This window comes from Bos taurus, chromosome X, assembly GCF_002263795.3.
Source record: "Bos taurus isolate L1 Dominette 01449 registration number 42190680 breed Hereford chromosome X, ARS-UCD2.0, whole genome shotgun sequence".
Lineage (NCBI taxonomy): Eukaryota > Metazoa > Chordata > Mammalia > Artiodactyla > Bovidae > Bos > Bos taurus.
In genome coordinates, this window is record NC_037357.1 from 77,919,828 (window position 1) to 77,933,603 (window position 13,776).

General features: G+C 39.9%; 1 protein-coding gene across 6 annotated transcripts in view; it reads left to right on the plus strand.

Annotated features, from left to right (window-relative positions):
- The first annotated feature begins 1,657 nt into the window (after positions 1 to 1,657).
- The window catches only part of PHKA1 (phosphorylase kinase regulatory subunit alpha 1), a 173,780-nt gene continuing 161,661 nt past the window's right edge, over positions 1,658 to 13,776 (plus strand). For all 6 annotated transcript variants that reach the window (XM_005227992.5, XM_002700009.6, XM_002700010.7 and 3 more), the window contains exons 1-4: positions 1,658 to 2,014; positions 3,060 to 3,218; positions 10,080 to 10,127; positions 12,904 to 13,072. In XM_005227992.5, coding sequence (XP_005228049.1) covers positions 1,937 to 2,014; positions 3,060 to 3,218; positions 10,080 to 10,127; positions 12,904 to 13,072 — 454 coding nt within the window. In that variant the 5' untranslated portion in view covers positions 1,658 to 1,936. The remainder of the gene's footprint in view (positions 2,015 to 3,059; positions 3,219 to 10,079; positions 10,128 to 12,903; positions 13,073 to 13,776) is intronic.

Below are 13,776 nucleotides of genomic sequence, written 5' to 3' on the forward strand. Positions count from 1 at the left end.
CACACTACCTTTGGCTTTTCTAATTTATTTATACTTCTGCAAAACTTGGTGGGGAGGGTGGTCTATGCAGTAAGAATAAAAAGACTAGAAAAAATAAGCTAAATATTAACAGGTGGTTGTGTGAAGGAATTGTGGGTGATTTGCTTTACTTTTCTATACTTTCCAAATTTTCTTTAGTGAACATATATTACTTCAATATTTTAAAAATATTTTTAAAGGATGATGAGGTGAAGAAAAACAGAGGGCAGTAGCTTCAAGGAGATAAGCGACAGACCAAGAGTAAGATGTCAGGGAGTTAGGACCAGACCAGGGCAGTATTCTTTTTTCCAAAATGAAGTAGCTCTCCCTGGAAAGACTTTTTCTTCTCACGTGTACCTGAGCTATGAAGTAGCTGTTATTTTCCAGTCACGGGAGGGTTTGATTAGCCTGTGAATGCAATGGAAACTATTTGCTTGAGAATTCTATCACTGCGACTAACTATATCACTGATTGGCGTTGAACCTGAAAGTTCTAGACCTGAGTTCCTGAACATTTCCTCCCTCCTTCTTCATCATCATTACCAAATATTTGCTAGTCACCTCCTAGGTGCCTGATTTTACGCTAATTTGGGCATGGGTGAAGGTCGGGGGGAGCTTACTAGGAAAGACTATGTTCCAGTATAAAATAAAAATTAAATTTAAAAAAAGATAAACGAAAATGCAAAATCACTGTGGCCTAGGTGAGGTGGCTAGGGAAGGTTAGAGTCACAGATTTTCAGAGTTGGACCTGAAAGGTCAGTCGGTCTAATTCTCTTAGCCCGCGATTCAAAGAGCAGGTGGTACTTAAGCCTTGACTTTAAAGACTTGCAGGGTCTGAGTCAGAGATCAAGATGTGGAGGTTGGTCAGTAAACAAAGGGAGCAAAAGTCCTGGGGCCGGACCCCGAGCGGGGTGCGGACCGATTACCCTGCGGCCAGTGATCTGCATTACCTACAGGTTTCTTTTCTAGCTTCCCTTTCTGCCTTTATTTTCAGGCTGAGTCTTTGTTGCCTCCGCCTTGTGACCTACGTTTGCACGAGGGAGCCTTCCAAAGCCATTATACAATCTCCTCCGGCTCCTCTTGGGCCAATTCCCTCCTGGGGCACTCGTTTCCTAAAAGCGCACTACTGCCCTCTTCCTTCCCCAGCGCGCCGATTCGCCGCTTTCTGGGGAATAAAGTACCTTTGGGAGTTGTTTCTTTTTGGGTTTGGATCGGAGTAAGGAGTTTAATCTGAGCTTTGAGTCAAAGGGATAAAATATAATAAAGACCCGGAAATTTCAATTCTTTAGACCTTGAACGCAAACGATCGTTCTTTCCTTTCAGGTTTGAAGTTACCGTGGGTTTCGAAAGCTAGGCGGGCAGAAAAACAGCTTCCCTGACATCCTGTGTGCGCAGCAAGTGTGGACAACTGAAATAGCCATCTGAGGTGTTTCGAAAATAAACTCATGATAGCACATTGCCTACGGTGACACATTCTCCGCTGCGGGGCGGACAGGGTCGCCGGGGGGCGGGGCGAGTCCGGGTGTCGCGCGCAGCTGCTGGGATCCTGCGGCGCCAGCCCCGCCTCCCGCTTGCGTCTCGCGAAAGGTGGAGGCGGAGCCGCGGCCGGTGACCTGAAGCTCTGGGCCGCTGCGGCCTTCAGTCTCGCCGAGTGGAGCGGAGGATGCAGGAGCCACCCGCGGAGGCCAGACCCGCTTAAGGGAGGCGGCGAGCGGCGCCAGAGGCACTTCGGCTGGGCGCTACAGTGCAGGAGGCACGCACGGGCGCGGAGGAGTGGTGGCCCCCTGGAGGCCGCAGTGGCCTGGCACTCGGGCTTCCCACACTGAGGGCGGAGCTGCGTTGGCACCTCCTTTCTTGGAAGATCGTGGGCCCCTGTGGCACTCTGGCCAGTCCTCTGAGGGGATTGGAAACCCAGCGCGATGAGGAGTCGGAGTAACTCCGGGGTCCGGCTAGACGGCTATGCTAGGCTGGTGCATCAGACCATCCTGTGCCATCAGGTAAGTGAATGGGTGTCGCCTGTGATCACCGAGGATGTGCAGTGTGATAACCTGAATGGAGACCCTGGGTGAACCCGTGTGTGTGTGTGTGTGTGTGTGTGTGTGTGTGTGTGTGTATTTTGCAGGTTCTCCCGCCCCCTAGCTGGGGAGGCCGTAAAGGACCCTGAAGCAAAGAGGTGTTGGGACCAGAACAGAACCCGAATCAGGGACCATTAGCCAGGAGTCCTGAGCTGGAGCTTCTAAGCTCCCCTCCCCGTGCCCCCGCGTCCCCCATATCACAGCTAGGTTCCAGGGGTCAGAGCTGTATGATGCTTTGAAGCTTGTTTATGGATACCGACCCCGACCGGGCCCCAGGCCTGGGAGCCCTCTCCTTCCCCTCCGCCGAAGAAAAAAGAAGTAGAGGAACTTTTAGCCATCTTTAGACTGTTGTGAAGCAGAAGCCAATGGCAACCCACTCCAGTGTTCTTGCCTGGAAAATCCCATGGACGGAGGAGTCTGGCAGGCTGCAGTCCATGGGGTCGCTAAGAGTTGGACACGACTGAGCGACTTCACTTTCCCTTTTCACTTTCATGCACTGGAGAAGGAAATGGCGACCCGCTCCAGTGTTCTTGCCTGGAGAATCTCAGGGACGAGGTAGCCTGGTGGGCTACCGTCTTCGGAGTCGCACAGAGTCGGACACGACCCATGCGACTTAGCAGCAGCAGCAGACTGTTGTGAAGATCTGAAGTACCGGTGTACTTCATTATAGTTTTTCTACTCTTTTAATGCTGCTTTTTCATTGATAAGTTCATTCTTTCTAACTGGAAAGTTAAAACATCTCCTTTCTTTTAAGAATTCCCACATTTCAGACTGGTAAGGCTTCAGCCAGATCTTTCCCCTTATTCAAGATAGCATTTGTTTGCACTTGGTCAGAAGAGATTATAAAACTCAGGAGTGGGGACATAGAAGAAAAACCAAAGTCCCTCAGTACCCATTTGATACACTCTGTTTCCTCATATTAACACCCTATGGTTACCTGCCTGTCCCCTTTTTCTTGCCCTTACAGAACCCAGTGACTGGCTTACTTCCAGCCAGCTATGACCAGAAAGATGCCTGGGTCCGGGATAATGTGTACAGCATCTTGGCTGTGTGGGGTTTGGGCCTGGCCTATCGGAAGAATGCAGACCGAGATGAGGATAAGGCAAAAGCCTATGAACTGGAACAGGTACTCAATAAAAATACAAAACTCTGGAACTGTGGGGCAGGAGTGGCAGAGACAGAAGTAATTGTAGTCCACAGGAACTTAGAGACGTGTTTTGCTTTTCTCCCTCCTTCTTCACCTTGCTGAAATTACACTCCATAAAGCTTTCCTGTATTGTACTGATTTTTTTTTTTTTTTTTGCAGTGGAAACATGAAACTTGCTGATTCAGGGAGAGAGGGCAGTCTGTTCTGTCACAGTGGCAAATCCTATCCTCAGATCTTTGCTAAAATTTGTAATCCTCTTTCCAAGTAAATGTATTTTGTAATCTCCAGCATATTTATTGTCATTGAGAGGAATATTTGGAGGCAGGTATCTACTATTTTACTTCCTTTTCTGAAAAAGGTAGATGGTATTTATATGAAGGTATGGAGAAGGAAATGGCAACCCACTCCAGTATTCTTGCTTAGAGAATCCCATGGACAGAGGAGCCTGGCAGGCTATAGTTCATGGGGTTGCAAGAGTCGGACACAACTTAGCCACCACCACCACCACCACCACCATATGAGGGTAACTGATATAAATTAGCAGACTTTCCCAACTAGACACAAGTAAAGACTTTGTTGATTTTTATACCTTAAGCTACTGTTTCAGAGTCTGTTGTGTGTCCTTACCCCCATATCCACCCCAACCCTTTGGGGTAAAAAAAGGTCAGATTCAGCAGATACTTTTAAGCCAACTTTTAAGGCCTTTCCCAGAGTAAAAAAAAAAATCCTCTATAGAACTATTAATATTTAGAAACAGGATGCTGTGTCCTCTTGAATGACCAAGAAAATAATATTCTGGACTACATGGGACTCTCAATGTTAAGATACTCTGCTGTCAGTTGTAAGGTATATGTGAATTCTTTTCCATTAGGGGAAAAGATTCTCTCCACATCAGCCATTTTCTCAAGAGGTCTCCCTAAAGTTAGGCAATCTGAACTCTGGTCTTCATCTGTAAATCAGAATATTGAGATTTGGTTGTTTTTAAGGACACTAACATATTGTGGGGTTCTAGTCCTTGGCAGTAGGAAAGAGTCACTGTGTAGTCCTCTACAATAGCAAGTACCTCTTATTCCCTCAAGCCATAATTGAGAGGTACTTTGGTCCACTGAAAAAAGCTCTTGGAGTTTTTTCTCTAACCCAGGAAGTACAGATCAATATTTCTGTGACTTATAGAAGACATACATAACCATTGTGAGAATTTGGAAAATATGGAGTGTTAAAAAAAATCTGTAATGCTACTGCCCTCCCCCATCCTATGTCCTACTCTGTTTTGCTATTTCGATCTCAGTATTTTGTTTGTTATGTTTTGCTAGAATTTTATATTAGTGGAACAATAACTAAGATTTTATACCCAGTATGATTTGACAGATTTCTTTTTCAATACTGTTGGAAGAAATCTGTGTCTGAACAGTCATTCTACAAAGCTGACATTTTTCCTCATGTGTCCCAGGAAGAAAATATTTAACAGAGGAAGAGGGAAAAATGAACAAGACATTGTTCATTCTAAAATTTTAATGTTCTGTTAAGCAGTTTTTTACACAGCACAAAAATATTTTCTATACCACCACAATGATAACCTTGGAATAACTAAAAAACATTATAGCAATAGGAAACATCTTTTAAAAAGAAACATTTCTCTGAGAATTCTAAAATTTCTACAAACTTTTATTATGAATTAAAACAGATTGTATTATTAAGTCTCATTAATTTTTTTCCTCAAACCTGACTCAGTTCATTTAGACTGGGGATCAGAAAAACCATCTCTGTAAAGGCCAGATAGTAAATATTTTTGGCATTGTGGCTCATGTGTAGTCTCAACCCAACTACTCAGCTCTTCCACTACTATGCAAAAGCAACCAGAGGCAATACATAAATGAATAAGCATGATTATGTTCCAAAAAGTTCTATTTACAAAAGCAGGCCATGAGCTAGATTTTCCCCAACTACACATGAATGGTTTTAAACTCTGGCTGTGGATTGGAATGACTTCAGAAACTTTTAAGAAATACCCTTACTGGACCTCACCCTAGAACAACTTAGATAAATCTCTAGCCCCAGGGGAATCACTATTAGAGAAAAAACTGCCTTGTTAAGTCTAAAGTGCAGCCAGGGATAATCACTGATCTATGGCTAATAAATGAGCATAAGTGAAATCAAATATAGTAAATTCATAGATTAAATTCACATCTACTGTCAACTTTCCATTACTGTGGGGATTTCCCAAACCACTGATTGTTAATCATTTCTACCCTTCTAACTCTTACCTAGGTTTCTCTCTGAGAAATAATGTCAAAGAACTAAGGAAAATTCTGGATGAAAAGGGGACAAGAACTTAGGTGACTATCCATCCTAGATTGAGAATAGAAGTATGTACATATATGTTTTTACAAATGCTGTTTCTCTTAATCACACAGATATAAATTCACACCCATAAAAATAAATAGGCACACAAATAGAGTTAGCTCTTTGGCTGCCCCCAGCTGAAAAACTTCTTCCTCAGTTTTATTCTCTTTGTGTATTCTCTCATTTTTGTCTCATGGCTTTAACTGTTGCCTTTATGAGAATGACTTCCAAAGCTTCATCTTTAACTTTAACCTCACTTCAGTTTCAATACCAGATTTTCATTTTGTCTTCTGGTCAGTTGCACCTGAATGTATCATGGTTTCTCAAAATCAGCAGGTCTGATACCTCAGCTTCCCTACTAAAAACAAACAAAATAGACTACTAAACAACAAAAACTCACCAAATGTCCTTTTTTTCTTATTGGTGTCCTCATTCAACCAGTCACCTGGACAACCTTACTTCGAACATTTCCATAGTGTGTTCCATGGAACACTAGATTGACTAAGTTTGGAGCTATGTTAAACAACAGGCTTCTTTACTCTGTAATTTCTCCAAGCCTTTAATATACTGATGTGCATTTTGAATCTAAGACAGGGATATATATTTACAGTCTTTCTAGAATTTCCTGGACTAGTGCTGGTTTGATTCCTGGGTTGGGAAGTTCCCCTGGAGAAGGGATAGGCTACCCAGTCCAGAATTCTTGGGCTTACCTGGTGGCTCAGACAGTAAAGAATCCACCTGTAGTGTGGGGGACCTGGGTTCGATCCCTGGGTTGGGAAGATTCCCTGGAGGAGGACATGGCAACCCACTCCAGTATTCTTACCTGGAGAATTCCCATGGACAGAGGAGCCTGGTGGGCTACAGTCTATGGGGTCACAAAGAGTTGGACATGACGGACACTGAGCCGACTAAGCACAGCACAGTGTTCTATAGTGTTTGAAAAGGGCTTCCCTTATGGTGATTTTTGATTTGTCTCTTGCCTTTTGATACATGAAGATCAAAGTCTGTTAATTCTTACATTTTTCTTGACTCCATCCCCTCCTTTCTATTCCCTGCTGCCTCAGCCTTAGTTTAAACCTTGATCACTTAACACTTTTGTGAAAACAACATATAAATTGTCTATTTTCATTCTCAGCAATCTTTCTGTAGCTCTCATTTCCCTACAAGTAAAATCCAAATGTTTTGGATTGATAGTCAAGAGTCTTTAGGGTTTGGTCCTAGGCTGCTTTTTCAATATTATATCATGCTGGTCCCCTGCATTCTACCCCCAGTTCCAGCCAGGTTGGTATCTTCATTACCCCTCTACCAGTCCCTTGCTGAAAATGTCTGACATATGTGTAAAAACTTCATTGTACTGTGTGTGTGTGTGTGTGTGTGTGTGTGTGTGTGTGTGTGTGTGTGTGTGTTAGTCGCTCAGTCATGTATGACTCTTTGCTATCCCATGGACTTTAGCCTGCCAGGCTCCTCTGTCCATGGAATTTTCCAGGCATGAATTCTGGAGTGGGTAGCCATTCCCTTATCCAGTAGCTCTTTTCAACCCAGGGATTGAATCCAGTTTTCCTGCATTGTGGGCAGATTCTTCACCGTCTGAGCCACCAAGGAAGCCATGCTTTCCCATCATTACTAGTATTTTATTCCCATAACGTCCTGTGAGTTAAGTATCATTTTCCCTAATTTACAGGGGAAGGGACTGACATAGGGAGATGAAGTTGGCATTTGGTGGTACCATGAATACTACCTGGGTCTTATGACTTCAGATTCAGTCCTTTTGAATTTTTCCTCCCTCCTTCAGGGAAGCCATAGACATTTCCATCTCCAGATTATTTTATGAGCTGTTTCTTCACCTGTGAAGCCTAATGTCAATCCTACATTTTCTGTGGTTCTTCTATTCACAGACTTCTCAATTTTACAGTGATCACTTCTTTCTCAGGACTGTTTTCTTGGAACTTCTAAATCACTTATGGTCAATGCCATTCAACATGTTCAGTTTTTCATTCGACAAACCTTGTGTAATTGTTATGTGCCAAGCCCTGCAATAGATATAAAAATTAAATGGAACAAAATGTTTATATTTAAATCTCAACTTTTTAACTTATAAATTTACAGAAAATATTAAAAATTATAAAATAAACATATTTGTATGTACTCTTTAAGATTCACTAGTTTTTAACGTGTTGTCATACTTGCATCCCCTCCATAAACATGCACATACAGGTGCACAGCTTTTTTTCTTGGTGAGCCATTTGAGAGTTACTTGCACACATGAAATATGTATTTTTAAAAGTATAGTCTGCGTAATCCATTAATTTAAAAGTTTATTTCTGAATCTGTCTGCCTCTTTTTCTTAAGAAGTTCATAGCCTAATTGGAGGTGGGGAGATGTATAAACATAGTTACAGCACATTAGGACAGATAATGTAGGTACTGTATATAGGAGATAAGTACACAGTTCTGCAGGAACACACAGCTGGAAAGTCTAATTTCCCTTGAACAAGGCAAGAAAGGATTCATAGAGGAGTTGGATTTTTAAGGATAAGCCAGAATTGTCATGTAGACTATATTTGTAGTTTACAGTTTTTCTTTTTGTAGTTTCGTATTTTTAAAAAGTATATCTATCCTGTCTCCGTTTTCTTTATGTTTTACAAAGCCTGATAGAGGCTCATGTGTATCTGATTGTATTTATATCAGTCAGTTCACAAGCACATAGATCCATATCCTCAAAAAAGATAAATTAGACGATGTCATTTGGTCTGATTAGAAGCCCTGGTGTACGTATAAACATGTATAATTAATTCCAGCTAGTGCACCTGAATCAGGGAATGGGCAGTTTAGGGGAATACAAAATATAGATACTTCTCTTCATTCTTAACCATTCCATGCTTCTTATTAATTTTATCCTGACTTGGAATTTGAAAAAAATGGCTGAGAGTGGCCATTCCAGGAGGACAAAAGTGGATGGCAATCAGGACTCCTCCACTGCATCTATAATTCCCCAGACTTATTTAAATTAAAGAAAATATTTGTGGTAGTAGCAGGATTGCATAGTAAAGAGAGTTGAAAGAATGGGATAAAAAATCTGTGAGTATGTTAGTGACCTGTAGAAGAGAATTCAGAATCAAAGTCACCCCGCAGAGTAAGCAGGCTGTGTTTAATACTGTCTAAAACAGTATAATAAAGGATAATCTCTTCCATTAGGATCGAAGTAATAGAGATTTTCTGGTAGAGGTTGCATTGTTTCACTACTTTGTAACAAATGCTTCATGCTTTAAAGGATGACAAGATCACACACTGCCTATTTGTTCTGTCTATCATTCTCTTTATTTCTTCCCTTGGACCATTGGTAGACAGAAATTACTTAAGGAAAGGAACTCTGCCAAGAAAACACTTTATTTTACCCTCAGTAAAAGATTTAAGAAAGAATTGAAACATAACTTAATAGGTTCTTATCTTTTTCATGCCTACAGCTTGTAGTCCCATTTGAATATTTTGAAGGAATAGCAGAATAGTGCAGCTCCTAAGTATTAGGTTAGTTTTCAGAGGTGTCCTGAAGCCACCTCTGAGACAGCATTCCTTGGAGTAACCTGCTTGTATTTCTTCTGGACTGGGGAACAGAAAGCTTAGAGAAATGGAGAAGCTCTGTGACGCTGTATTCTTCCAAAACATACTGCCTATCCATGCCAGTGTTGATGGACCCTTCTGGTGTCATGTAGTATAACAAGTATATTGTTACTATACTATAATTAAATAAACTTATTATATTATTACTATATTTATTATGCTAACTAGTATAGTATAACTAGTATCATATATTATTACTATACTATATTATAAATAAATACAATTATTACTATATTATACCAACTACCATAGTATATAATTGGTAATCAGAATTTTGGAGGGTTATGATTAGAACACTAACCACTTTAGAAATTGTCAAGCCCTAGTAAGAGAATAGTGATGACTTGAGACTTAAGTTTGGGCTTTTTTTCAGGGCAAGAGGGTTGAGTTGCACTAACAATTCTCGTTTACAATTATTCTGAAGTTTATTTATTCTTTAAGAGAAATGTCCAGATAATATTTCTATGGGCTCTTGAAGATAAGTCTTGGCTAGTTTAGAAAAAAAAATAAAAGTGATGATGTTGGCTTTTCTAGGACATAGGATATGTTTTAAATACCCTCATAGCGTTATGATTTTTGAGCTAACTTGCCCATTTTTTTCCAGGTGGAATGTCCTCTAATAGGATAGTTGACTTAGTTTTACACAAACCTGTTGGAGCTTGTATTTTTTTTAACTTGAAGGAGTCACCAACTGCAGGTTTCAGTTCCACTTTTAGCTGCAATCTGCTCTTCTGTGTACCTATAAAGTAAATGCCATGTAAATAGGAACCCAGGATAAGGTTACTTGTTCTCAAAAGGTCATGTACCAACTGCAGTTGCTGAGTAAGTGTTCCTGCATCTAGGGATGTTTATAACAGCTTGTTTCCATTTATTTCTGCAGAGTGTAGTGAAGCTGATGAGGGGACTGCTGCACTGCATGATTAGACAGGTATGTCATTGTTAATGCACCCTCTCCAATAAAAGCACATGATAATTTATATATATATATATATATATATATATATATACACACACACACACACGTATATACGGTTTATTTTTTTTCAATTTCACAAATAGTACATACTAATTTTAGAAAATCTGTATAATTGAGGAGGGAAATGTCACCCATGATTTCACCATCCAGTTACCACTGAAGTATTGTCTTCCAGTCTTTTCCCCCTCCTCTACAAATGATTTCTTTTATATATTTCATCAGTACTGTACATGCAATTATGTATATTGAGTAAAAAGTGATGCAGGTCTCTAAACTCCTCTGAAACCCTTGAGACCAAATAAATTTCACAATTCAGAATTTTTCAGATTTTAAAAGGTAGTACTGGACATGGAACGACAGACTGGTTCCAAATAGGAAAAGGAGTACGTCAAGGCTGTATATTGTCACCCTGCTTATTTAACTTATATGCAGAGTACATCATGCAAAATGTCAGGCTGGACAAAGCACAAGCTGGAATCAAGATTGCCAAGAGAAATATCAATGACCTCAGATATGCAGATGACACCACCCTTATGGCAGAAAGTAAAGAGGAACTAAAAAGCCTCTTGATGAAAACGAAAGAGAAGAGTGAAAAAGTTGGTTTAAAGCTCAACATTCAGAAAACGAAGATCATGGCAACTGTTCCCATCACTTCATGGGAAATAGATGGGGAAACAGTGGAAACAGTGTCAGACTTTATTTTTCTGGGCTCCAAAATCACTGCAGATGGTGACTTCAGCCATGAAATTAAAAGACGCTTACTCCTTAGAAGGAAAGTTATGACCCACCTAGATAGCATATTCAAAAGCAGAGACATTACTTTGCCAACAAAGGTCCGTCTAGTCAAGGCTATGGTTTTTCCTGTGGTCATGTGTGGATGTGAGAGTTGGACTGTGAAGAAAGCTGAGTGCCAAAGAATTGATACTTTTAAACTGTGGTGTTGGAGAAGACTCTTGAGAGTCCCTTGGACTGCAAGGAGATCCAACCTGTCCATCCTAAAGGAGATCAGTCCTGGGTGTTCTTTGCAAGGAATGATGCTGCAACTGAAACTCCAGTACTTTGGCCACCTCATGGGAAGAGTTGACTCATTGGAAAAGACTCTGATGCTGGGAGGGATTGGGGGCAGGAGGAGAAGGGGACGACAGAGGATGAGATGGCTGGATGGTATCACCGACTCGATGGACGTGAGTTTGGGTGAACTCCGGGAGTTGGTGATAGACAAGGAGGCCTTGCGTGCTGCAATTCATGGGGTCGCAAAGAGTCGGACATGACTGAGTGACTGAACGGAACAGTATATATACCATATATTATGTTATGCCCTCAGAAAATCCAAATATCACTCTATAGTCAGAAACATTAGACTCTCTATAGGAAAACATGCATTTTTCACAATAAGTGGAATAAATAAAAACTCCAAATAGTCCCATGTTAGTTTGAATCAGATGTTGCCACCAAATGAATTTTGATACAAAACTTAGGGGGAAAAAACATTTTGGAAATGTTTTAGATTTTAGAATTGGAGATAAGGGGCCAAGAATTTATATCTTCTAGAATTAATTTGCATTTTCCTGATCTTGAGTCAAGTTGAACATCCTTTCATGTGGGGGTTGAAAATTCGTATTTTGTCTTCTATTAATTGCCTTTTAGGTCCTTTGCCTCTTTCTCTTTCAGGCTGTCTCTATCTTGCCTATTTGAGGAGTGCCTCTCCATGATGGATATTAATCCTTTGTCACATGCACTGCAAATATTTTTAGCAGTGTCTGGTTTATCTTTTGGGTTTGCTTATGATATTTTTCCCATTCAAAAGTGTCTCACTAAAAGAAAGTATTTTATTTTTATCCTAGGAGTTCTTTACACGTGTTATACTCATTGACTCTGAACTGATTTTCTTGACCTAAGAATACATTTTATTAGAAGGAGAAATTGAGGCCCAGATTAATAAAATGACCATCCCGAGGCACCAAAAAGTCTAAAGTAAAAAGAAATCAAGTCCAGACTTCTGAACTTGATCAGTGATCTCTCTACTGGATTGTTTCACACCCATGATTTTTTTCATTCTTTGCTACTTTTTAATTTTTTTGCATTTTAGATATTTGTATTTTCCACCTTACCAAATAGGTTTAAAGTCACTAATTTCTTGGACTATATTTAAAGATATGATAGTTACTATCATATATCAGATGCACACGTAATCAAATAGAAATTTCAGGTAATAAGTCTTTCATTTGTCCCTTGCACAATGTCTCTTTTCTGACCTTGGTTCCAGCTTTCTTTCATGTTTTTTCTTTGTCATTCCATGAGTCTCTCCCCAGATCCTTTTATTACTCCTTCAAAATATATCTTCTTGGTTCTACTTTACCTCAAAATGTCTACCTCTGTTTCAGGAACAAATGTATCTTTTTTACAACTCAATTATCTCTTACTAAGCTGTTCTCACTCAATCTCTCTGCATCTCAGTTTTTATCTACAAAACAGCAGAACAACCATCTGAAGAGTGAAAGAGAGGTGATGAATAGGAAATAGCTGAGTTCGATGGATATTATTTTCTAATTAAATTGTTTAAATTGAAAAATAATGACAGCAGGGGGAAAGGGGTAACAATGCATTTTAAATATTCACAGTTGCCTGAAGGCCAAATGGAGTGATGTATGTCAGAGTACTATTGAAGTATGGCATATGGGTTGATTTTCCTTCATACCCTTCTTTTTACTGTTTCTGTTTTCTTCAGGTGGATAAAGTAGAATCCTTCAAGTATAGTCAGAGTACCAAGGATAGCCTCCATGCCAAGTACAACACCAAAACCTGTGCCACTGTAGTGGGTGATGATCAGTGGGGACACCTGCAGTTGGATGCTACCTCTGTGTACCTGCTCTTCTTAGCACAAATGACTGCCTCAGGTCAGTACAAGGACAGAAATACAGGAATCACTGAGTGTGGAGCACTTGCCCTGGCACATGTGGCTTCTCCAAAGGTGTTGTCCAGAAAACAACATGGATGTTTACACTGCTCAAAGATACACATTGGAAATATAATATTTTGTAAATTTTATACAGAGAAACTCTCTAAAGTATAGTTAGCACAAGTATGGACTACTCATTAATATATATTTTTAATTGAGAACCAGGAAATCTGGGATTTTCTTTAGACAGGTATTTTTATGTCTTTTATTAATCCCCAGATATTATAAAATGGGAAAGAAGGACTAAGGTTTATTGCTTATTAGTATTAACATCACCTACTTTGTACTACTCTTTATGAATGGATTATGTACAAGGCATCTGTCTGTAGGCATCTAATTTATATTAAGAGAATTAACTTTGGAATCAGAATTCAATGTTTTCTATTATTGAATAACACACCCTGTTCAGATGGCTTTTTTAATCATTTTAGATGTTTTACTAGAAAAGAAAATTATAAAAACCAACATAATTTCCTTTTATTTCTCTTAAATTAGGGAGGACTAAGAATCTGATTACATTCAGTTTATAAATTAAATAGGACTTTACAAGATCTTCCTGAGTAAATGCATGTACTTCTCACAATACCACATCTTTGACATTTCAGTTTCTTTATCTTTCTATCTGATTACAGAGCTCCTTCA